The sequence below is a fragment of the Podarcis pityusensis genome (assembly GCF_964106645.2).
Source record: "Podarcis pityusensis genome assembly, chromosome: 11".
In the NCBI taxonomy this organism is placed as follows: Eukaryota; Metazoa; Chordata; class Lepidosauria; order Squamata; family Lacertidae; genus Podarcis; species Podarcis pityusensis.
Genome location: NC_138036.1, coordinates 28,026,569 through 28,050,695, shown reverse-complemented (window position 1 = coordinate 28,050,695; position 24,127 = coordinate 28,026,569). Strand labels below are relative to the sequence as shown.

At 39.0% G+C, this 24,127-nt stretch overlaps 1 protein-coding gene across 3 annotated transcripts in view; it reads right to left on the bottom strand.

The window, feature by feature from the left end:
• Nucleotides 1-24,127, bottom strand: part of AP3B1 (adaptor related protein complex 3 subunit beta 1) — a 147,667-nt gene that overhangs the window by 98,315 nt on the left and 25,225 nt on the right. For all 3 annotated transcript variants that reach the window (XM_080972376.1, XM_080972375.1, XM_080972377.1), the window contains 6 exons: nucleotides 14,012-14,087; nucleotides 9,914-9,988; nucleotides 7,989-8,084; nucleotides 6,409-6,569; nucleotides 5,750-5,816; nucleotides 17-199 (listed from right to left, as the gene is read on the bottom strand). In XM_080972376.1, coding sequence (XP_080828502.1) covers nucleotides 17-199; nucleotides 5,750-5,816; nucleotides 6,409-6,569; nucleotides 7,989-8,084; nucleotides 9,914-9,988; nucleotides 14,012-14,068 — 639 coding nt within the window. In that variant the 5' untranslated portion in view covers nucleotides 14,069-14,087. The remainder of the gene's footprint in view (nucleotides 1-16; nucleotides 200-5,749; nucleotides 5,817-6,408; nucleotides 6,570-7,988; nucleotides 8,085-9,913; nucleotides 9,989-14,011; nucleotides 14,088-24,127) is intronic.

Genomic DNA, 24,127 nt, shown 5'->3' with positions numbered 1-24,127 from the left:
TTTAAAAGTTACTTACCTCTTTCCAGGGGCTGACAAACTGCATGCGTGCATATCGAGTCAGCATGTGGATGATGACAACTTGTCCCCATTCCTCCACATCCACCAACAGATTACAGAGTTTTCTGTAGTTCTTGTGAATCAGATCTATTCTGTCTGGACAGACTTCTTCAAATGCCATCACAACACTTCCTGCTACAAGCTAGAGAACAAGAATCAAGCATATGAGAATCAGTAATTCCAATGGACTTACAATAAGTTTGGACAACAAGCTGTAGGAAAGGGCATGTAGGTTAAGACTACTCAGCAAGTTTGTGAGAAATGCAGCTGCTATGTGGCCTTTATTTCATTTTATTTCCTATCTTGTGGAAATGCTCTCCAGACAGTGGATGTGCCACTTTATCTAATTGGCTACATCTGCTTTCTTAATTGTCCGCCATTGATATGACTTTATTCATTGGCAAAAAGCACTTAAAGGTGGGAAGAGCACTTAGCAATCCAGAAGAACTCAGCCATAGAGGACCGCTCTTCAGGCAGATGTGTGATTTATTCATTTAAGATTATATACATATAACTGGGTCTATGCCCCTGCTCGCTCTGCTCACCAACCCCGCTGCCATTCCTCCCATATTAACCCCCTCGAGCTTCTCCTTCCCACCTCATGTAACTACTAAGTTTGCTTTTAAGATTCTGAACCCTATTTCTGAAGCCATTTCTCTCTTCTATTCTGCAGTCCTGCTTTGCACCTCTTTTCACCTTCATCCCCATTTCCACATCTCCTCCTTCTTCCTTTTGTGCAACACCATTACATGCAAGCCAACCCCATGGTAACCCCTTGCATCTTCCTCCTCCCAATTATGGAGCCATCTTCCCCTCCTTTTCTTCAGACCCTTTCATGCCCCTGCTTTCATCTTCAACCCTATTCCCTCCTTTTTTGGAACTCCCTTTGCACCACCCACTTTTCACTTTCACCTCCTTTTCCACTCCAACCTTCTCCTTACTTCTTCAACTCTCCCTTGCACACAGATCACTCCCATTTCCATGCCTTATTCACTCTCTCATTGTACAGCCCCCTTAGCACATGATGATATATGTTACTGTAGCTTTAATATGAATATGAGCTTAAGAGCAAGCCCATCAGCTATCTTGTTCAGTTAGATAAGGTGTAGTTCAGTTGATGGATGTAGTAGATATAGGGGCGTCCACTTGTTAATATTGCTTCTAAATAACAGCACTGAATCTGAAACTTGAAGACAACACATAGTACCAGGAGTAAAATACATTGTAGGCAGGTACTATGGAATATTTAAGGGCTCTTCATTCTTCAGTTCTTTCACATGGCGTTTGAAACTTCCATTGTTCTAGGCGCATTTTGGGACAGGGAATCTCATAACTGCAAGCAGTTTTTGAGCTCTGGGCACTGTACTATGCCTAAGATTTCAGATTAAAATCGCCACTGTTACTCAGAAGTAAATCCCAACCAAGTTCAATGGGGCTTCCTCCTAAGTAAAACGTGCATGGATTGGGTACCTGAAAACTTTCTTTTCTTTTCCTTTGAACCCAACATGTTTTGTTTAGGTTTTAGTTGCCTTGTTTAATGTACTTTTAATGTATGATGTGCTTTTAAATTTGAAATATACTAGCCAGTTAGTTATGGTGGTTTGAGTAGTGCATGTTAAAAGTGTTATCTACCTCAGACTCTCACAGTGATGCTTAAAATCAAAACAAATTTTTGAGTGGGATCACTGAAGGACCCATAAGTCTTTGTCCATATAAAGAAATTATTAAATGTTCAGCCATAAATGAGTACTTGTATCCACACTAGTGTTTGCAGACTACAGTATTGTCCATATATACCAGAGAAAGCAAGAGATCATATGCCACGGATGGCAAAAAATGAATATTTACTGTGCCAACCTCTTAAAACATACATAACAAATTCAAACTTTATCTGTCCCCTATAATAATATGTAGTACAAAGGGTACATATTAGCCACATACACTCTCACGTTCCTCTGTCACAAAATTATATTACATCCTAGGATTGTTCAAAGATTAATGAGATTACCTTCCTGAATGATAAGCAGTGTGCCACTTTATTTCAGACAGCCTTAAAAAACCATTTTGAACCTTTTGATTTTTTTATCTACCAATTGTTGCTTGTACAAGAGTTAGCAAAAATACAAGTAGTACTGAAAATAATGCATCTCATTGCCCTGTCAGCTATCAGTTGCAAATATGACATAACCACTTGTCACTGTGTATTGCCTATTATCTCTTCCAACCCCTCCAGCAACTGCTTTAATAAAATTTTGTTTTGTTTCCACCACATGCTATGCAAAATAGCTACTATGATCAGGCTTCTGTATGAAGCAACTGATATGTATGCAGTTAAGCATGCATGTGAAGCCGCTTTCTGTAAGAAAATTAATGTCACCTTCTAGCAGAGCACTGGGGATCTGCATTTCAACCTCTAAAATTTCCCCAATGATTTAAAGTAAGCAATTAAATAGAAGTACAATTTATTGAAATGGCACTTTTGGAAAAATATTAAATACAACAATATTCACTTGTTAGAATTTTCCCCTATTTTTTGGTTGACATTTGGTTTATTAGTATGCACCTACGATTACAACTGAAAGAAAACAGCTCAGAATATAGTCTTGCTATTATGCTAAACAAGTTCCAAGTCCTGTGGGGATTTCACAAATTACCAATAACTATAAACGTGACGTTGCATTTATTGTCTCCAGCCCTGCTATGTACTGGTACCTGCTGGTCCCAGCATGTATACAACTCATTCCATAAAGAAGGGAATTGATTATTTGTAAAGGACTAAAGAAAATGCATTATACTTACATTTATTTTCTATATCACATCACTTGTTGAAGGAAAATGTCTCATTGTTGACGTTTACAATATTTTTCTTTCTACAGTTTTTAGAACTATTTACATTAGTTAACACTGCCATTAATTAATACTTTCAACATTACCTGACTACATATGAAAGCACGCAAGCTTTCATATAAAATAAAAATATTGCACTTAACAAACCTTAAATGTTGCATATATAAAAAAGAATTCTTTCTGTCCATTCCCCCTATTTACATTATCTCCACACATACATACACCAAGATCCCACAAAGAACCTATAAACCTGCAATTATTTAGCTAAACATAAAAATTCATAATCATTGTAGCTACAGGTGCTACTTCTCCACAAGCGTTTTAAGGGGAGTGAAATGAAGAATAGGTACTCCTCATTTCAATTTAAATTTCATATTACCCTAAAAGTAAGGCTACACACAGAAAGCTCAGAATGTTGCCTTTTGGCTAGCTAATTACCAGTTAGGCAGAAACTGACATTTCCAAGACTACTAACAGTAAACTAAGGCACTGTTCTTTCTACACCTTGGAAGAGGGTGTGCAGATTCAGTAAACACAGAGGTGGGGCAAAATCAATTTGTGTAATTAGAATGGCAGGTCTTTCACAAGGAGTAAGAATCTTCAGCATCCACTTTAAAAAGTTCATTGTATTTATGAAAAGATAGAAATATGAATATTAACTTATTTGTAACAACTTCATCATATAACACTACACTCCATCCTCCACACCAGAATTTACAAACATGTTCTGCGCTAAACATAAATGATTAAAGTAAGTTCTTTCCAATTCAAGCTATAATTTGAATTGATTTTGATTCTACATGTTTTTAGACAACAGCACACCTCAAAGCAAATTTCCACTATGCTGGGACCTATCTAAATATTTGGGAAACAGCTGATGATCTTAGTTTATTAAATGTTCAATATCCCATAAAACATTGAATTAAAACAAAATGATTCAATCAAAACATAAAAAACAAAACAAAAAACAGTTTACAGTGACACTGACATACTGAGATGAAAATTAAATAGTTTTTTTGTGCAAGAAAAAATAAATCATACCTACAAAACTACCAATGAGCTCAACAAATTCAAATACAGCTTTCCATTTATGTATTTTTTATATTAAAGCAATAAACATGGTTCATTTGTCTTTCACTGGTTGCCACGTTTTTCTGTGCTGTTGCTATGAACTTCAGCCATTAGCTGCGCTCCAAGGTAAACTACATGAACCATCAACAAAAGTGACACCCAATCTATGGAGTTCATATTTTCTCCAGATTATCTATGCTAGTTGACAAGCTGGTAATGAAAAAAATCACACTAAGCAAATGGTTCCTCTAATAACAATAAATTTTCTATAAAATTATGAAGGGTACAAAATGTTTCCTTGCATCTATTTTGTCATGAATTCTAATTAACGTTGCAAAAACCTGAGAGTGCTGGGTCATCACAAGAAGTGTATCGAGGTTTGATTGATAATATGGTGCAAGTTGGCCTATGCTGCCAACATTTCCTTCTCTTAAATTAATGGCCATCCCACCTGCCCTAATCATACAGCCCAAATGATATTCCCCTTCTTATTTCAATTTTCTGGAAGCATGGAAGCTGGTAAAGATCAGTCATTTATCTTCTAATAGCTGGATAATAGATCTATCACAATACAGCATCTGCACAAACTCAAGTTATTTTCCCACCACAGCAGTAAAGCTTTTTATCAACATTGAATCAATAACTTTGGAAAATACTAGGTTACCCTTACATGTGTAATCTGAACGCCACACACTACTTCTAGCATATCTGTTAAATATGTTAAAAGAATGCACCTTACTTTGTTCCATTTTCCCAAAGGTAATATTCTAGTTTAGAACACATCAGTAATCTCATCACAAAGCCATCACCAATTCTTCAGCTCATTTTTAACAAGCAAATTATTTGACCTCCCAAGAGTCAGCTGCTACAGATAATCCTATCTAGCCTTCAGAGGGCACATGGGCACTCAATTTGCTTCAAAAGAAAGCTGTATTTACACCCACAGCTGGAGACCTTAAAAGCCCTTTGAACAACAGTGAACTAAGAATCTGCTATAAAATAGCGGAGAGATTGTCATCTCACTCCACAACTTTTACATTTTGTGTCTAAGGATGAAAGAAAACCATTTTGTTTCTATTCAAGATTCCAGGGAGCCCAAAATATAACAAAGTCCATAGAATGGCAACTTGTTACTTTCCCAACATTCAACCTTAGATCATCCTAGGGACTCATATGACAATTTGGATCACAGTGAAACAGTGGCCAGAGTGTTTTCCTTAAAACTGTAAGAGGATGCCATTTTTCTTCTGATTCACACATGTCAATAATCATGGCACGGATTAACAATGAAGATGCTCTCCATACCAGACTGCATACCATGGTGTTATGTGTGGTCTATAAAGGCCAAATCTGCTAAGGAACTAATCTGAATACAGTAGCCTTGTCTCAGTAGCTACCTGGACATTTAGAGTGAACATCTTTCAAAAGATGCTATTGCTTCTAGAACTGGTTTCCAGCATTCACACTCAAACAGCTACACAGGGGGAAAGGAAGAAGAAACTTAACGACTGAGTTTTTATGGGTTCATTTACATAAGAATTGATCCTAAAATGTCTCTTATTGGCCTCAGTCCTTTCAGAAAGGACTGAAATATAAACCGAAAGAAATAAGCAAGGCACTGGTAACATGCTTCTCCACCCACAGTGCCAAATTGTGTCTTCTGCCTGTCTAGTCATTCTACCCAGTTCAGATTAAAGTTTAAAGTACCATAAAGTTACAGGTGAAAAGAACAGTTTAGTTTGCATTACAAAGAAGCTGAATCTGTATTACTTACAGTGCTCTTGTCTTTCAGAAGTTTCTCTATCACTTCAATTAACAGTTCTTTTTGCTCAGGATCAAGGCTAGAAAGTGAACAAAAAAAATTCAGATTCTCTCATTTTAAGAGTGGAATTATGAATTTCACCAAGGCTTATTCAAGCTACTTCTTACTGAATGGGCTGCAAGTCCTGCACGCCATCCTTTCAACCCTGCCCATGGAAATAAAATATTTAAAGTTCTATTAAGAATATTCTGTCAAGCTGTAGGCTTCATTTCTTTGTTTTGCTCAACAGACTATGTTTTAACGGTGTTTGGTGCTGTACTAGATTGTTTCATGGATCTTCTATTTACGGTTGTGAAACGCTTTAAGGATTTTTTGATGGAAAGCAGTCTAAAAATTATTTTAAATACAACAAAAAAATATATGCAAAATGAAATCAAACAATTAATGGCAGGAGTTTATCTGACTAATGAAATAACTTTGGTAAGTGCTGCAAATATACAGCACTGACTGGTCTTCACTATGTTAATTCAGAACCTTTAGTCAAAGTTGTCTTGCTCATTTTATGCCCATTAGCAGGAAGCAGTTATCAAAAGCTGTAGCTAAACTTCATTATAACACACTCTGCTGAGCACTAAATACCTATCTTCCATATTTATGGCTAGAGAACATACCTGTAAAGCTTTTGGATTGCATGGGCGGCATTTTTTCTAACGTAAGGTGATAAATCAGCTGATGCTTCTTTGATAGCAAGCATCATAATCGGAACAATAATTGGCACTCTGATGCTGGATAGAACTCTCAAAGCACTTGCACGGATTAACTGATTAGGATCCTAAAATAAAAATAAAATACCAATAGTCATTAGATAAATTCAAGCATATGCTCTTATGTACTGGAGACTAGTTTTTAAATGTCATTTTAAGTTCTTAGTTATAAGTCAACACTTAGTCAAAATAGTCTCCAGTACAAAAGAGTGCCTTCCATTTATTGCTACTATTGTAAACAATAATTCTGCAGGCAAGTCACCACTGTCTCATTTTCCAAATGAAAACACCAAGATTAAGAGAATCATTTGCCCAGGACCAAAGTAGTCCATAGAAAGAGGGAAAACTGCAAGAGATATATCAGATGTTATACTGTATTGCAACAATGTTACTTTGTCAACCCAGGGAGATACCTCATAATTAAATTTCAAATCTTGATTTTGCTTTATGATGATAGTTAAATTGCTTGTTACTGTATTTAAAAGATCTAGGAGATATTGTAACATTTTGTCTCTCTCTTTAGATTCCTTGCTGTTTGCACAGGACTGATACACAGTTCAAGCCTGTACAGTACTCAAGTCTACATGTAAGAAATATTTCTCCATTCTCCTAACACCGCCGAAGTTGTTAAAAGCACCTGAGCTCATCCCACAATCCAAACCCAAATTATGGGGGAAATGGCTCTAAAGCCTGAGACAGCCATGTCTGTAGCAGCCAAGGTTTACATTTGCCTTTTCTCATCTGGGCATGAAGCCCTTTTCAAGAAAGGCATGTTACCAAGCGATGAAGGCAGGATCTTTATAAAACGTGGATGCAAATCTGGTATGCTTTTAGCTAATATTCTGATAAAATAAAGAGAAGCGACAGCCAAAGAGCGTAAAACATTAAAATTAAGGATTGCTTAGCTTGAATGTCAATACCAAGCAAGGCTTAAAAATGTTCAGGAACTGACTGCTTAATTTCTAAGCTGCCCCCAAACAGAACAGAATAAGTCAAACATGTGCTACCGATCCTACCTTTTTAAACCTAAAACATCTCACTGAAGTAGCAAGATCTCATTTCCACATCCCCATGGTTCTGAGCCCATTATTGGGAAAGGCATGTAATTGACACATCAGAATTGAAGAACTTCATCTCTGCTACATAAACTGATTATCTTTTAAATTAGGAATGAGGGAAAGCAGTCTTTACAAAATTCACAAACTTTCTGCTTGTGTGTGACTAACATGACCAAACAAATGCATACTTCATATGCAAAACCAGAATATTTTCTAAGCAAAGCTGACCCCCCAAATGGAGTCTCTGTTTAATAACAGTAGCCATACCAAGTAGGCCAGCATCATCACCATAAGGTTCTAGGACTTGTTAAATATTCCTCTACTCATCCTTAGCTAGTTAGTTCTTGCTTTCCCCAATAAAAATGATGTGTACCTTTGTAATGACAGACAACTTCCCAGGAAAACACTGCTAACTAGACATTTACTCACTTTCAGAGCACGCTGAAAGGTGCTAATTGATAGCAATGCCAGGTCCTGCTGCTCCTCTGCATAGCGCATTAGGTATACGTATACAAGTTTTTTAATCTGAAAAACAAATTAGTTCATAATAGTAAAAAAACAAACTTTATTATGGTAGCAGACCAGCATAAGATACAAACATGCAAATAAAATAAAGCACATAAGACTTAAAGAGGAGAGGGATAAAAGTTAATAGTTAAAAGTGGTTATAAACTTAAAGCAGATAGACACAAAAGACAAGAGGTTGAAAAGAACAATAAGGGAGGGAACGTGAAGCAGCAGAGGTCTTACATTCTGTTGTAGTTGTTGAGATTCATGATAGTCAAATCAGAATCATTTAATATAGTTCAGAATAAACACTCTTAACAGTTGTCCAGGAAGAATTTTGCCTTTCAAACTTATTTTATGCAATGTGTATTTCTGAAGGGGCACAGTCATGAATAATGGTCATTGTATCTTCCCTAGGACAACAGATTCACAGATTAAAGGCTTCCAAGCTCTAGTTTCATAAGTACTACAAATTAGTCAGTTTGATCTTGCTTAGGCTTAAAAAAAGTATGCTTTAGTTAAGTTCTAAACGAAGTCTGTGTATGTTTAACTAAGCACAGAAAAAATTGTTCTGAGTTACAAACTGACCATAAGGGTTTATATTTGAAACTCTGAAAACCCCTTAACTACAGCTGTGCTATAATTATTATCACTATATGAAGAAATATTTTTCTGCCCCTTCTGCCAAAAAGCAAGATAATGAATCACAGGTTAGGAGCCACTAAATTATTTGTTGTTCTACTATGAAGAAGCAGCAATCAACATTGACAACAAGAGGCCTTTGTAGTGAATGACTGCAGGTGTGCAGAGAAAGCCTACTTTCCTTGAAACCACTCTGAGACTAGAGGCAGGAGGACTTTGATTTCGTGCCTAGACCATTCTTTTATCATTTACCTTCATTCAATGTTACAGCACTCCTCCCTTTAAAACTAATAATAACAGTGCCATATTAGAGCTGAGGAACACAGGCAGATCTGTTTAATTAGTTTATCAATACAAGTATATCAAACTTCATGAGTTATTGACTAAACCTTTGATTATTTCTGTTCTACACCACCAATTGCTTTCTAGGTCACTTTTCTGCATCTTTTGACATGACACATATAACAAGACTAGGGCAGAATGCTCTTATGAAAATGAATTTTACTAGAACAACAAAACGTTTTTCACTAGTTTTGAGGGCAAAAATTCCTTCCCACCCATGTCACATGCCCTCTGTATGATTCCAGTTTTTAAAAGGAATTCTAAGCTGGAACACCACCCACAGAAGAGAACGAGTGAACAAGCATGACCCATGCCCTGGTTCTATGTTGGCAGAGTACACAGCATCATTGGCAAGTATCCAAAAGGTCACTTGGCAAGCCTCAGATTACAACCAGCTCCCCTCCCAGCAGTCAAAATGCCATTCAGAATGCACTGAAACAGTGCAGGCTTTGCCCACAGAAAGGTTGTTTTATTTCTATTGCTACAGCACTGTAAAGAAATGAAACATGCAGAAACCGAAGGCCTGCTATAAAATATAAGTATTCTAACATTATGCAGTCTTTTGCTAGTTATTGTAGAAAAGCACCAGAGGTTAATTTTATTTTGTTCAAAGTTCTTGGATCCAATGGTACATGTCCAGCAACTGTCCAGCACACTGTTCACTTAACAAATATTTCACCACTTTGCTATGTACCAAACAAATTCTGAATACAGTACATGATTTCCTCTATTTCAGCATACAGTTAAATTTACAAGTATTTTTAACAGTGAACTCTGATAAAAAAACACTTTCATGGGTAGAATCGAAAACATTTACATTATAAAAGAATAAAATTGCAAGGGTATAAGCTTTGTTATCATACCTCAATATTTTTACTCGCTACATTCTTCACTACGGAAGGAAACAATTCAGATGCATTCTTCCCTCTGGCAATCATCTTGGAACACAAAATAAAACATTTATTATAGAATCATAGAATTGGAAGGGACCCAAGGGTTATCTAGTCCAACCCCCTGCAATGCATAAATAATTATATTATAACAATTATATTTCTGCAATGCAGAAAAATTATAGCACACTATTTTCAAATAAAGTCCATGATTATGCTATCATATTTCACTTCTGAAATTCTTCAGAGCATCTTCATCTTTAAAGCCAGTTAAATGTGTCCTTTAAAATATAACAAGTTGTCTACTAGATAGCCACGCAACTATTTTTTTTTTTACAATCTGAAAAGTGTATGAAAGATTTACAAAACACAAGCAGTTTTGGTATTTATTGGGCAAGAAAGTAACAAACACAAAAGGAAGGCAAATCAGAACACTCTTGGCATTTCTATTCAACTTTATTAGTCATCCTCTGCCTCTCTGCCAGGATATCCTGTGAATTTTTGCTCTGATACATACCTAGCTAAATTAAGATAGAAACTGACAGGACAATCCGAAGAATGCTTACTCAGAAAATCCACTGATTTCAGAATTACTTCTAGGTAAATGTTTACCGGATTGCAGCCTAACTTCACCATTTCCAGAATTAATGCTTTCCCCACTAACAGGTCTCAGATAATTTGGCTGAGCAGTTTAATACTACAACATATGAAAAAAGTTTCAGGCATATTTATAAACACACACAATTTGTTGTGATGGTATATTTGGAATATCACTAGCTTTAATATATATCATGGAAATTCACATGTATCTTGCATTATTTAACTGACCAACCATAATAGCTGCAGTGTACCATGTAAATATGTATTTAGGATCTTTTTAAAGTGTATTTTGTCTCATTAAGTCATAATGATCAGTGTAAATCCTCCTTTGTTCATGGCTCATTAACCCAAGAGAACATAATGGGTCTTTCAAAGACCAAGATATCATTTCAGTTTAGCAGCTTTAAATAGCCTGAATGTTAAAAGCTTTGGTATTGCATATTATATAGAACAAGAGGTTAAGAGTTTGTGATCAGGAAAGTTTCTTTGCTAACCTGTTGCAGTTCACAACACAGTAAAATGCTGGCTATCATAACCAGTGATTTACAAATTACCCTTTACAACAGCAATGCAACTGCTCAGCCTAGCTGTAATAGTGTTAGTGTAGAATCTATGCTAGAGTCTGACGCTTTAGCTCCGTCACACTATAAATCTGGGTACTATTCTCTTACTATAACATTAAGCAATCTCTCCATTTGCTTATTTACAACATAAACTCACAGTTCATTATCTACTTTCAGGGTATGACAGGGTGGACTGATTTAAAACAATGAGATTTCAACCAGATACACACCCTTAAAAGGGAAAGATTTGAATTATTGGTTTAAATCAAGTTTTCTATTTTGAAACTTGTGGTATTTCCTAAAGAAGAATAGAGTAGTTAATCAGCTCTCTGTACCACTTAAAGCAATCACAATCCAGAACCAGATTACTATGGCCAGGAGGTCCCATGCACCTGTAAACTGGCAGAAGAAACAAAGTGCCTAGTAGCCAAGCAGATTTACATGTCCCAATTACAGAACCAAAATGCTGTTAGTATTGTGGACTTTAAAATGTACTCCATTCCAAGGATATATGTTGTATTTAATCTTAGTAAATACAAGCGGAAGTTCCTCACTGGTGAGGATGGTGAATACTCATGTCATTTATTTCTGGGGCTGGTAGTTCCAAATCATGCCTTACCGTGCTCAAGTCTGTCAGAGGCAACTTTGGTTTGTGAAGAATTGGGTGTACTAGTGGGCTGCATCATACTTTGATCAGGTAGAACACTACCTATACATTTTTCCGTCTTGGTAAGCCAATTGGCAAGAGCCTTCTTTGTATCATTTTTTAGAGAGAGAGAAGAATCCACAGGATCTGCAGACCCAATTTAAAATTCCTCCTCTTTGCCACAGGCTCATTGGGTACATTACTCTGCTGCACTGTCAATCAAAGGGTTAGTCAGCTAGCCATGACCCACAGCAGAAATAAAACTACAGTCCAGTAGCAATTTAAAGGCTAGCAAACATCTTACTGGATTCATGGATTAGCAAGAATGGTGGACTTGAGCCCCCAAAAGGTTATGCCTTAATAAATGTGTTAGTCTTGAAGGGGCTAGTACAGTTCTTTTTGCTTTTTACTCAAACTGCACTGTGGTCTACTTCGTAAGTTTTTTGAGAGAACAAAATAATATAAAACCCTTTGACAAACTAAAAATGCTATTACAAAAAGGAGGATGGTGCCAGGGATGTTTCAGTTAAGAACTCCATGTGTAACAGCTCATATGCAGTATGGGAGCATGGATTGCACCCTGCCAGCACTACCCACACAGGCAATCCTGTCACAGCAAATAGCCGCATATTGGATTTGTGGACAACCTGCATGAAACTTTAATTGTTTGTAGCCCTGAATATCTTGGTTACATACGAGAGGCTTTTCTCTTTAAGTTTTTTTCATGATTTCAAATCTCTCTCTCTCTCCCCCCCCCCCCCTTGTTCAAAATTAGGGGTAGGCAGGTAGGGCAGTCTTTTTATTATTGTTGCTGTTTATCAGCATTATGTTTAGATCTGTCTTTCCTCCAATGATCTCAAGGTGCTATTTATGGATCTCCTTTTCTCCATGTTATCCCTGCAACAGCCTTTAGGGTAGGTTAGACTGACTGGCCCAAGGTCACACAGTACATTTCATGAATGAATTTTACCTTTGTCTCCCAGATGCTAGTCCACTTAATATCCCATCATTTTATTCCACATTCTTAAAAGATGGTGTAGAAGTGAATAAGCAAAGAGGGAAACAATCTTTTCCCAGAGGTCTGGAAGTTTATGGGGGCCCTTGTTAACAGTCCAGTGGTACTTCTGAGTACAACTGGACTGAACCCACACTATCACGGGGGAACCCCTGCAATGATTAGCACTTAACTAAACTGAAAAGTGTTTTACCAATGTTCAGAAGGGATTCCTAGTCATAGTTGTTTATTTTTCTGCCTCCACATCAGTGTTAGAATTCTATCAGTTATATTTTATCTTTACAATCTGAATGAATTTCAAGAACCAAAATGCTTTTTCTGTGTAGCCTCAGCAGGAGCAGTCACCATAAAAAAAGAAGAGGTAGGAATAGGCCAATATATATGTGGATTGTCTTTGGATCAAATGATTTTTCTTCTTTAATTTCTCAAAGTTCTTAACCTAACTCAAGGTTGTCATCTGAACTAGCCAGGTGTTTAACTGATAATCAATCACAGTCAGTCCATCACATAAAAAAGAGACTTTAGAGCTGTCTTACCCAAAAACGGCAACTAGATATTCCGTTTTGGTGACTGTAAACTTGGTTTAAGGAGCCATTTGGCACCTAGCATATATGAGTTTCGAACACTGTTCCATGTGTTCTGATTCTCTCCCTATCCTCTTCTTCTGTAGATAAACAGTGAGCACTTGATCCCATGGTCCCCTCAGCTAGGTCCACCTGCCATAGAATACTTTGGACTTCTGAGAGGAGTTTGATATAGCAGGAGGGGTGGTGGAAGAGGTGGTGGTAAAATTTTGTTGCACATCACCTTGGATATACTCAAGTAGCTTTTGGATTCCAGATTGTGAACTAGATCCATGCTAGCCTGTCCTCAGTAACCAGAAAAGTGGGGGAGGGGGAGAGATTTCAAATAACCACTGAAATGGAAACATTCAAACTTATTATGTCCATATCCAAAGTGCTGAAGCTACAAGCGTCTAGCTCTCAAAATAATATAGTCTGTTGTGTGTATATATATTACTAAGGTGCACAAAACACATGTTCATTGTTTTCCTGAATAAATTAATGTTAATAAGGACAAAAAATACATAGTAAAGCCAATAGCAATTTTGTTTTTTTTAAAAAACTAGTTTCAGACTAACTCTGAAAAACTTAAATTTATGTGTGCGTGCACATGTGTATTCAATGCATGAAGAAATACAACTTTCAGAGCTGCCAACATTATATGCACATTGAAACCTAACATACCCCAACAATCCTTTTCATAGCATCCAGCTTAGCAGAATCTTTGCTGCTTTCCAACATTTGCTTCAAATCTTCATTTCTATAAAAGAATGAGAAATAATGAGTTGTCACTTGTATCACAACCTACTAATGAGGATACAAAAAGTGTTCCAACGTGCCCCAGAACTTCAAATTTTGCAACAATGCTGCTAATTGTTTTTTAAAGAGGGAGGATGCTGGAAATTAAAATGTTGCATAAATATATCCATCAGGGTGGGGAGGGGACTGAGAAGGCATAAATAAAAATAACGTGTTTTGAAGGCTGAGGATAATCAATTTAAGTAGCAGTATGGGAGGAACATTTTGTTTGGGGTGTCTAGCTATTGGAATCATTTCATAGAAAATCTCATACTAACAATCAAACACTTTATGAATTACAATTCATTGCTATTGTTTTTACCAAATGTGGCAATGAAAGTTTGGCTTAAAAATACACACAAGAGTATACTGGTGGTGGAGACCTAACTCCAAGTTAGCATGTTTCAAGACACGGACTGGCTTAATTTTTACAATGTTTCCAAACAAAATGTGAAAGAAAGAACAATTGTCTCAATGTGGCAACTGTGGGTAATTTTTTTTTCTTCATCTAGGTACACACTGGGATAGCTGAAGTTCATAAGAAATAGTATGTGGGAAGCCTTCTCTCTTTTTAGTAACATAAAATAAGTTGAAAATACCCTTTAATGCGAGTCTATGTAACATTTAGACAACCACTGTTGCACTCACACATTAACAGAAAAAAGAGATACTACTGGGGAGGAAAGAAGGTGACAGGGAGAGGTTTTTTTAAACTGCCAATCCCTTCTTCACTGAGGAAACAAGGCCATGTCCCTCTATCGGCATATAGTGGTACATTTATTTAGGCCAGGATCCAAAGACTTAGTTCAGGCTGAAATGTTATGCACTTACTGGCCTGAGTAGATGTGTACATAATTCTTCTCTTAAGAGACCAAAGACTTGCATGAGTTTGTTTAAAAACAATACAAAACTTCCCTCATCCCCTAATTTCCTTAACATTCTGTGAAGTGTCTCACTTTTAAATGAAATTTACCATGTGGGACTGCTATATGAAAAGCTCAAATATATTTCCTGCAACTTGTTCAAGGTGTCAGATCTTTTAGGATTCTGGCTACTCTGTTTACAAAGTATTCCAGGTACTATCCCAAATCAGCCCACTATAAGATTAGATGAACAAATGCTATACACACTTAGGAGGCCAGTTTGCTATTACATTTATGTTTGAGCTGATTTCGCCTCTGCGTATCATCATCAATGAGATAAGAAGTACGAAAAATGCAGGAATTATCACTTCATTAAAAATTGTGGCATTTTCTACGTTATCCTTAAAAAGCATTAAAAATTTTCTGTAAGAGATTTAGAACAACTGAACATGAATTGCTACTTCAAACAAACTCTTGCCTAAAAATAAAGGAATTAATTTAGCTTGTACTAAACAGCACTTCAGTGCTGATCTAAGCCTCTTGGTGACATGCTCAGTTAAATAAGAAGGAGTATTTTTTAGTGCACAATAACAGTACGTTGTTACAGCTCAGATAGTTAAAATATAACATTCACAGTATAATATTGATTATTAGTCATTCTGCACTGTATGAAAAGTAGATCACAAAAGACAGGTGAGCAAAAGCAAGTTTACCAATACTTACAAAACAAAGTTTTTCTCACATGGCTCAAAAGTACTAGTAATCCCACTCTCTTCTATACTAGGATCTGGTTTTAAGGTAACTTCTAGGGATGCTGCTTTTTCAAGAATAGATCTAATATTGCAACTAGAACTACTCATTTTAGCCAACGAAGAGTCTTGCTCCACTTCTTCTAACTCAGAAAAAAGAATTAAGTGCACTGGTAACCAGACCTTATCAGGATCAAGTTTGCAGTGTGGTTTGAAAAAACCTATGAGGTAACAGGATACCCACTCCCTTCACTTGAAGAAAATGCCTACTGTATAAAAGGTCATTTCCTTTTACAGAAATACATCTTACCAGCCAACTTCAACAAACAATCTTATTATATTGCCTGCTTGCTTTAGCTTAACAAGAATTATGGAACATACTAGGAATGTTATATAACTGTAAAAATGAAATCACATGCAACAGATCCTTCATAATGTCTATGCTGAATTCTAAAAATCAATGCAAAATTATATGATTTTGGCCTTGTTTCCGAAGCCTCTTTATAAATATTACCTTTCTGACAAAGGGCCAAACTAAACGAAAATTAGATTTCAGGTTCTCTTCATAGTTGAAGACCTAATTTACACTGGATTGGAACCCATTTGAATTCTAAAAAGTTGCTATATGCAAGGTGTTGGAGATGAAATTGGTGTAGGAGATGAGAGACTATATAGGTATGGATAAGTAGACGTTTGGAGTCCACTGCAACGTAAAAGTAGGATGAAGAAAAGTAGGATCAGAAACCAAAGAGGTAAAGTATTCCAAGGGATCTGCATGGCAAAGTAGCCATGAACACTGAAAACAACTTGATTACTTGTTGTCTCTTTGTATTTTCCACACAAATAAGCCAAACAATATCTAGCTTTATTAATGATACTCTCCATAAAATAATTAATTATTTTAGAACATAAACATTGGAGAATGTAGCCAAACATGTATGCAGTAGAGCAGTGGTTCTGAACTGGAGGTCTATTTAACCCAAGGTGTCCAAAGCACTATTCACAAAACAAAAAACTACCAAAGAGATATCAAAATTTTCAAACAGGGTTCTGCAGTACTTAGCTAATTGGGAACCACTGCAGTAGAGGACATTCTCATTAGAAGTGTCCCAATTTTGGAATTCCCTCCACTCTCAAATAAGGTTGGCACTGACCATTACATGTTTTCAGTGTCAATTGAAAAACCCACCTATTCATCTCACTGGCATGCAGACAACACTCAGCTCACTCACCTTTTTCTATCAAAATGCACAAAATTCTGAACATCCTAAATGAGGGATTCATGCAGCAATGAAATGGATGAGCTTGAATAAACAGACTCAACCCAGACATGGCAGTGGCTGGTGTGTGCACTCAAGTGAATGGTAGTAAAGCAGCTCTGGGAGGAACTGCACTTTAAATACGGGTCATAAATTATTTTATGCTACTTCTTTGCAAAGAAGGGATTTCCCCCCCCCCCTTATTGTTTGTTTTAATTATTATTGAAAGCCATCCAAGGGATGTTTGTTGATGTGTGGTTATATAAATATAATAAATAATAAGAGCAGTGAAAGCTTTGAGACCATTGGTCCATTTAGCTCAGTAATGTCAACACTGTCTGGCAGCTGCTCTCTAGGGTTTCAAGCAGGAATCCTTCCAAGTCCTACCTGGAGATTAAACCTTGGCCCTTCTGCATGCAAAACATCTGCTCTAGAGGAGGAGAAACCTAGAGAAATCTGTGGCCTACCTCCCTGCTTCCTTCCCAGAATTAACCATAGCACTAGTTCACAGTTGAACTAACTATAGTCAGTATCACAGCTTTCACTTGGATGAGTGAAACCAACCACCTGTCTCCTTGATCCTCGCCCATCCTGGCTAATAAAAGTGAGCCGGGAAGGGCTGGGCAATGGGCTCTGCAGGGTGCTGAATGCTTCTCTCTGTGAGGGAGCCTTCCCAGACCCACTGAAAGAGGAAGTCATTAAACCGCTTCTTAAAAAAACATCTTTAGGCCTGGCCAATATGGCCAACTATTGCCCAGTCTCAAATCTTCCATTCTTGGGCAAGGTGATTGAGCGGGTGGTTGCTGAACAACTCCAAGCATGCCTGGGGGAAGTGGACCATTCGGAACCCTTCCAATCGGGATTCAGGCCTCATCATGGGACTGAAACTGCCTTGGTCGCACTGGTCGATGATCTCCAGCGGGCTAAGGACAAAGGTGAAAGCTGTTTCCTAGTTCTGCTGGATCTCTCAGCAGCCTTTGATACAATCAACCATAACATCCTTCTAGACCATGGGTAGGCAAACTAAGGCCCAGGGGCCGGATGGTGCCCAATTGCCTTCTAAATCTGGCCCGCGGACGGTCCGGGAATCAGCATGTTTTTACATGAGTAGAATGTGTCCTTTTATTTAAAACACATCTCTGGGTTATTCGTGGGGCATAGGAATTCGTTCATTTTTTTTCTTTTCAAAATATAGTCCGGCCCCCCATAAGGTCTGAGGGACAGTGGACTGGCCCCCTGCTGAAAAAGTTTGCTGACCCCTGTTCTAGACCGTCTAGAGCAGCCTTTCTCACCCTGTGGGTCCCCAGATGTTGTTGAACTACAACTCCCATCACCCCTAGCTAGCAAGGCCAGAGCTCAGGGATGATGGGAGTTGTAGTCCAACAACATCTGGGAACCCACAAGTTGAGAACCGTTGGTCTAGAGGAACTGGGAGCTAGAGGCACTGTTATACAGTGGTTCCGCTCCTTCCTCCTGGGCCACGTTCAGAAAGTGGTGGTGGGGATGAGTGTTCAGACCCCTGGGCCCTCACTTGTGGGGTGCATCATGGTTCCGTCGTCTCGTCCATGCTTTTTAACATCTACATGAAACCGCTGGGAGAGATCATCAGGGGGCTTGGGCTGGGTGTCCATCAGTAGGTGGATGATACCCAGCTCTACCTCATTTTCAAATCGGAACCAGTGAAGGTCCTATGCGAGTGCCTGAAGGCGGTTGGAGGACGGATGGCAGCTAACAGATTGAGGTTGAATCCTGACAAGACAGAAGTACTGTTTTGGGGGGACTGGGTGGGTGTGGGGGACTCCCTGATCCTGAATGGGGCAACTGTGCCCCTGAAGGAGCAGGTGCGCAACCTGGGAGTCATTTTGGACTCACAGCTGTCCATGGAGGCACAGGTCAATTCTGTGTCCGGGGCAACTGTCTACCAGCTCCATCTGGTACGCAGGCTGAGACCCTACCTGCCCGTGGACTGTCTTGCCAGAGTGATGCATGCTCTAGTTATCTCCCACTTGGACTACTGCAACGCATTCTACGTGAGACTACCTTTGAAGGTGACCCGGAAACTCCAACTAATCCAGAATGTGGCAGCTAGACTGGTGACTGGGAACGGCCGCCGAGACCATGTAACACCTGTCTTGAAAGACCTACACTGGCTCCCAGTACATTTCCGAGCACAATTCAAAGTGTTGTTGCTGACTTTTAAAGCCCTAATGGCCTTGGCCCTGTCTACCTGAAGGAGCGTCTCCACCACCATCGTTCAGCCCGGACACTGAGATCCAGCTCTGAAGGCCTTCTTGTTATTCCCGCAGTACGAGAAGTGAAGCTACAGAGAACCAGGCAGAGGGCCTTCTTGGTAGTGGCGCCCGCCCTGTGGAACGCCCTCCCATCAGATGTCAAAGAAATAAACAACTATATGATGTTTGGAAGACATCTGAAGGCAGCACTGTTTAGGGAAGTTTTTAATGACTGATGTTTTAATATATTTTTAATCTTCTGTTGGAAGCCGCCCAGAGTGGCTGGGGAAACCCAGCCAGATAGGTGGGGTTTTATTTATTTATTTATTATTATTAGCCTTGCTAGCAAAACTTGGCTACAGTAGAATAATGATTAGGATTGGGGCATATTCAAGCCTAAACTCTGGTTATTACATTGGCAGTGTTATTACTGCCAAAGGCTCCATGCCTTTCTGGTCTTTCTCTTTAAACCCAGACATTCCCTTTATCAAACTAAGCTACTAAAAATGGCACCAACTGACCACAAGTCAGCACAGAAACAATTAATTTCAATGAACATTTGTACATTCAACTATTTTCTAAATGTCAGGCATGTCAAAAGAATGTCACAACCAGCACAGGGACTCTTCACTAATAGACCTGGAGAATCACAGTGTTATTTACATCTTTTACACTTACTGCACTAAAAATATTTCTCCACACCCCAAATAAGGTCTGACATTTTATTTATGCAATAAAAATAGCATTCTGCAAAAGTATTGATAGCTTGCAGCAATGCTACACAGATTAAACAAAGCATGATTCTAAACTTCTAAAATATAATTAATGCCATCCCTCACCCTTGGGATATGCCCCAGTGTGTACATTTTCAAAACATATTCACAATGTGTATAAAATATTTCAAGCTTCAAAGCACACTTTCTGCCATCACTTTATGCCACAGCTGTTTGAGTGACATCTTGTGGCATGATTCCGACATTACCATATTCAGCACTAACAAATCCATTTTATTTATATATTTTATTAGCTTTCTATCTCACCTTTCTAAAATATACAGATGGCAACCTATAAATGTTAGAACAGTAAAACAGAGCCATAAGAACAAAACCAGCAGCAGTAACCATTGTAAGCTGCTGCTCATCCTTAAACATTCTAAACATCCTTCAGAAATACAAATTTAGAGAGACATGCCTTTTTAGGGAGGCCCTTCAGAATTCTTGGTGCCACAGTGGATGAGGCCCCATCTATGAGACCCACTTGCCACCTGTGGTGCACCAGAGATACCTGGAGAAAGGCCTCTAAAGTGCAACAGAGCTCCTGGAGAAGGAGAGTAACTCTGGTTCCAGACTATTTAAGACTTTAAAAATGAAAAAACATTGCTTCAAACTGAACCTGGAAGCAAATTTTAGCAAGAGAAACAGATAAAAGTTTTTTGTGAGATAAGATGTGCCATGTAGGCAGCCATATTCTGAATTAACTGAATTTTCCAAATTGGCACCAAGGGCAGCCCATTATATAAAACATATTATAGTAATTTAACCTGGAAGTGACTAGAGGTCTGGCTGTCCCAGGAAAAGATACAGCCAGTATATAAGACACAGCCGGAAAAAGGCATTCTTGGCCACTAGCACCACCTGGGCATCAATCTCAGGAACTGCTGCAGCCTTATCCAATTTAGGATGCCCACTCCAATTTTACCAGAACCCCTAAGAAACAGTACTTCCACTTTGTCTGGATTCAGCTTTTTAAAAGATGCTTTATTTGGACAACTACCTCTTCACAGATCACTGCTTTGTCTTGGCGAAGGGGCTTGAATAACTCAGAGAAGCTATGAGCTATGCCGTGCAGGGTCACCCAAGATGGACAGGTCATAGTGTAGAGTTTTAACCAAACGTGATCCACCTGGACCAGGAACCAGCAAGCCACTCAAGTATCCCTGCCAAGAAAACTCTGTGGACAAAGTCAACAGGCATATAAAAGTTATGATACTGGAAGATGAACCCCTCAGGTCGGAAGGCGTCCAACATGCTACTGAGGAAGAGCGGAGGACAAGTGCAATGAGATTCAGAGCTGATGGAAAGTCCAATGCTGTAAAGAAAAAGATTGCATAGGAACCTGGAATGTAAGAACCATGAACCTTGGTAAGCTGGATGTGGTCAAAAATGAGATGGCAAGAATAAATATTGACATCCTGGGCATCAGTGAACTAAAATGGATGGGAATGGGCGTATTCAGTTCGGATTACCATCATATCTACTACTGTGGGAAAGAATCCCGTAAAAAAAATTGGAGTGGCTCTCATAGTCAACAAAAAAGTGGCGAAAGCAGTATTGGGATGCAATCTCAAAAATGATAGAATGATCTCAATACGAGTCCAAGGCAGACTTTTTAACATCACAGTAATCCAAGTTTATGCACCAACTATTGGTGCTGAATAAACTGAAACTGACCAATTCTATGAAGACTTACAACACCTTCTAGAAATGACACCAAAGAAGGATGTTCTTCTCATTATAGGAGATTGGAATGCTAAAGTAGGGAGTCAAGAGATAAAGCTGAGACTCCAATACTTTGGCCACCTCATGAGAAGAGAAGACTCCGTGGAAAAGACCCTGATGTTGGGAAAGACTGAGGGCACAAGGAGAAGGGGACAACAGAGGATGGGACGGTTGGACAGTGTTCTCAAAGCTACAAACATGAGTTTGATCAAACTGCAGGAGGCAGTGGAAGACAGGAGTGCCTGGAATGCTCTGGTCCATGGGGTCACAAAGAATCGGACTAAACAACCACCACCTCTTGGTAAAAATAAAAGATTTCTTTAGATGCAATGCTTGAGAAAGAATGAAAAGCCAGTCAAAAATGTTGTCATAGAATGAGGAATCCTCTGAAACAGAATATTGGTGTGAGGCAGTGCAAGGGAAAGAAGGGGGCGAGATTCCTATTCCCACCCTGATTTTTGCTGAATCAAAGTCATTTCTATTCATGGAAGGGCATGTCTGAATCTATCCCATTTTACTTAACTGCAGAATCAGGATTAACCTCAGCGGGGAGGGAACATAGCAAACAAAAAGTAGAGAAGACATACGAAGATAAAACAGTATTTTGTTGATTAAGATAGAAAAACTAAAAGTAGTAACTTGCAAACCAGGTCCATCAATTCAAGTTATACTTTTTTTAATAAAGAAAATGTATTTTTATGGATTCGCTTCTTGTACGGGGGGTGGGGGGGCCAACATACTATAACTTACAATTACAGGTGAGAGATTAGTATCCCAGATATTCTTCACCACTAAGAGGAAAAGTTATTATAATCTATTATAAACTATTATTGGCAATCACTCAACCAATTAACAGGTTGACAGCTAATCATAGGTATCCAACAACTCTTGCATATAACAGCATGTAGAATATTTTTGTGTTATGTTTACTCTGTAAATCTGTGCTTGAAGAGGAAAACACAGTTCCAAAACATGCAAATATTTTTTACACAAATAGTTAGTCGAAGAAACAGAAATCATTGTTTCTAGAGAATAATAAAGGTGCTAGAACTCAAAGCAGATCTGTTTAACTACCAGATTTAGGCCTGCACAATGGAACATCATCCTATCCTCCTTCCCCCCACCCCCAAAATCTGCTCTGGAGGCTCCACCCTGCCCACTCCTTCTAGTGTCTTAAGAAGGGGTTCAGCTTCTTCCAACAGCCCCTTTTCAAAGGGTTTTATGAGAGCCCACCTCTTTCCCATCTAAGCCCTCACGGGCTCAAACAGAAGGGGGGCATCTTAAAGGAAAGAGGGTTGTCTTAAAGTTTTCACAAGTCTCTCCATGGTCCTCTTTTAAATCTTCAATATCAGGAGTTTAAAATAGGAGGGGACATCATGTGACATCATGTGATTGACGGGAGGCAGTCCCACAATGCTGGCACAGTCAAAAAGGTTCACCACCCCTCTTCTAAAAAAATACTTAAGTACTACAGTATCCTAGACTTGTTGGATAAGTAACTGTTACTGCCCTTCAACAGCTCTTCTGCCTTTCCCATCCAGAAGAGGAGCTTCCATCTCTTGCTGGTTAGTTGCTTGTCCCCTCTGCCCTCAACAGCAAATGAGTGCTGCTAATACAAAGGTACATGGGGGGGAGGAGGCAAGTGGACACTTGAAACCCACCAGTATGTTTTGAGGCCCCATCTGTTGGCGGGCCAGCAGTGACGTAGAATGGGAGGCTTAGCTTAGTGGTAGTGCCCCTTTGAGAGAATGGGCAATGGTGACAGGAGGCAGAGCAGAACTGCTGGGCCACGCGGAGGCTGTGACACAGCACAGGCCCAGCGGAGACATGGTGTGCGGGACTTGGCAACACCTCTCTGCCCAGAGCTCCTTGGGGTGGGCGGGTTGCGCCTGGCCATGGAGACTCTGTTGCTGGCTACCATGTTTGACAAGAAGAAGAAGAAGAGTTTGGATTTGATATCCCGCCTTTCACTCCCCTTCAGGAGTCTCAAAGCGCTAACATTCTCCTTTCCCTTCCTCCCCCACAACAAACACTCTGTGAGGTGAGTGGGGCTGAGAGACTTCAGAGAAGTGTGACTGGCCCAAGGTCACCCAGCAGCTGCATGTGGAGGAGCGGAGACGCGAACCCGGTTCCCCAGATTAGGAGACTTAACCACTACACCACACTGGCTCTCTGAGCAACTGAATAAGGGGCGGCTGCTGAGCAGTGGGTGGCTGCCTGCCAGAAATTGAAGGGGGTCAGGTTAGTTGACTCTCAGGGACCTCCTTCTAACTCTATAGATCCCTCCCTTCAGTTAACCACTGACCTAAAGGACCGTGATGTTCCTGTATTGTAAGCAACATCACTTGCAGGTTTGTGCCACAGATTTTTCTAAGATAAACAGGTGGTATGAGCCTATGCAC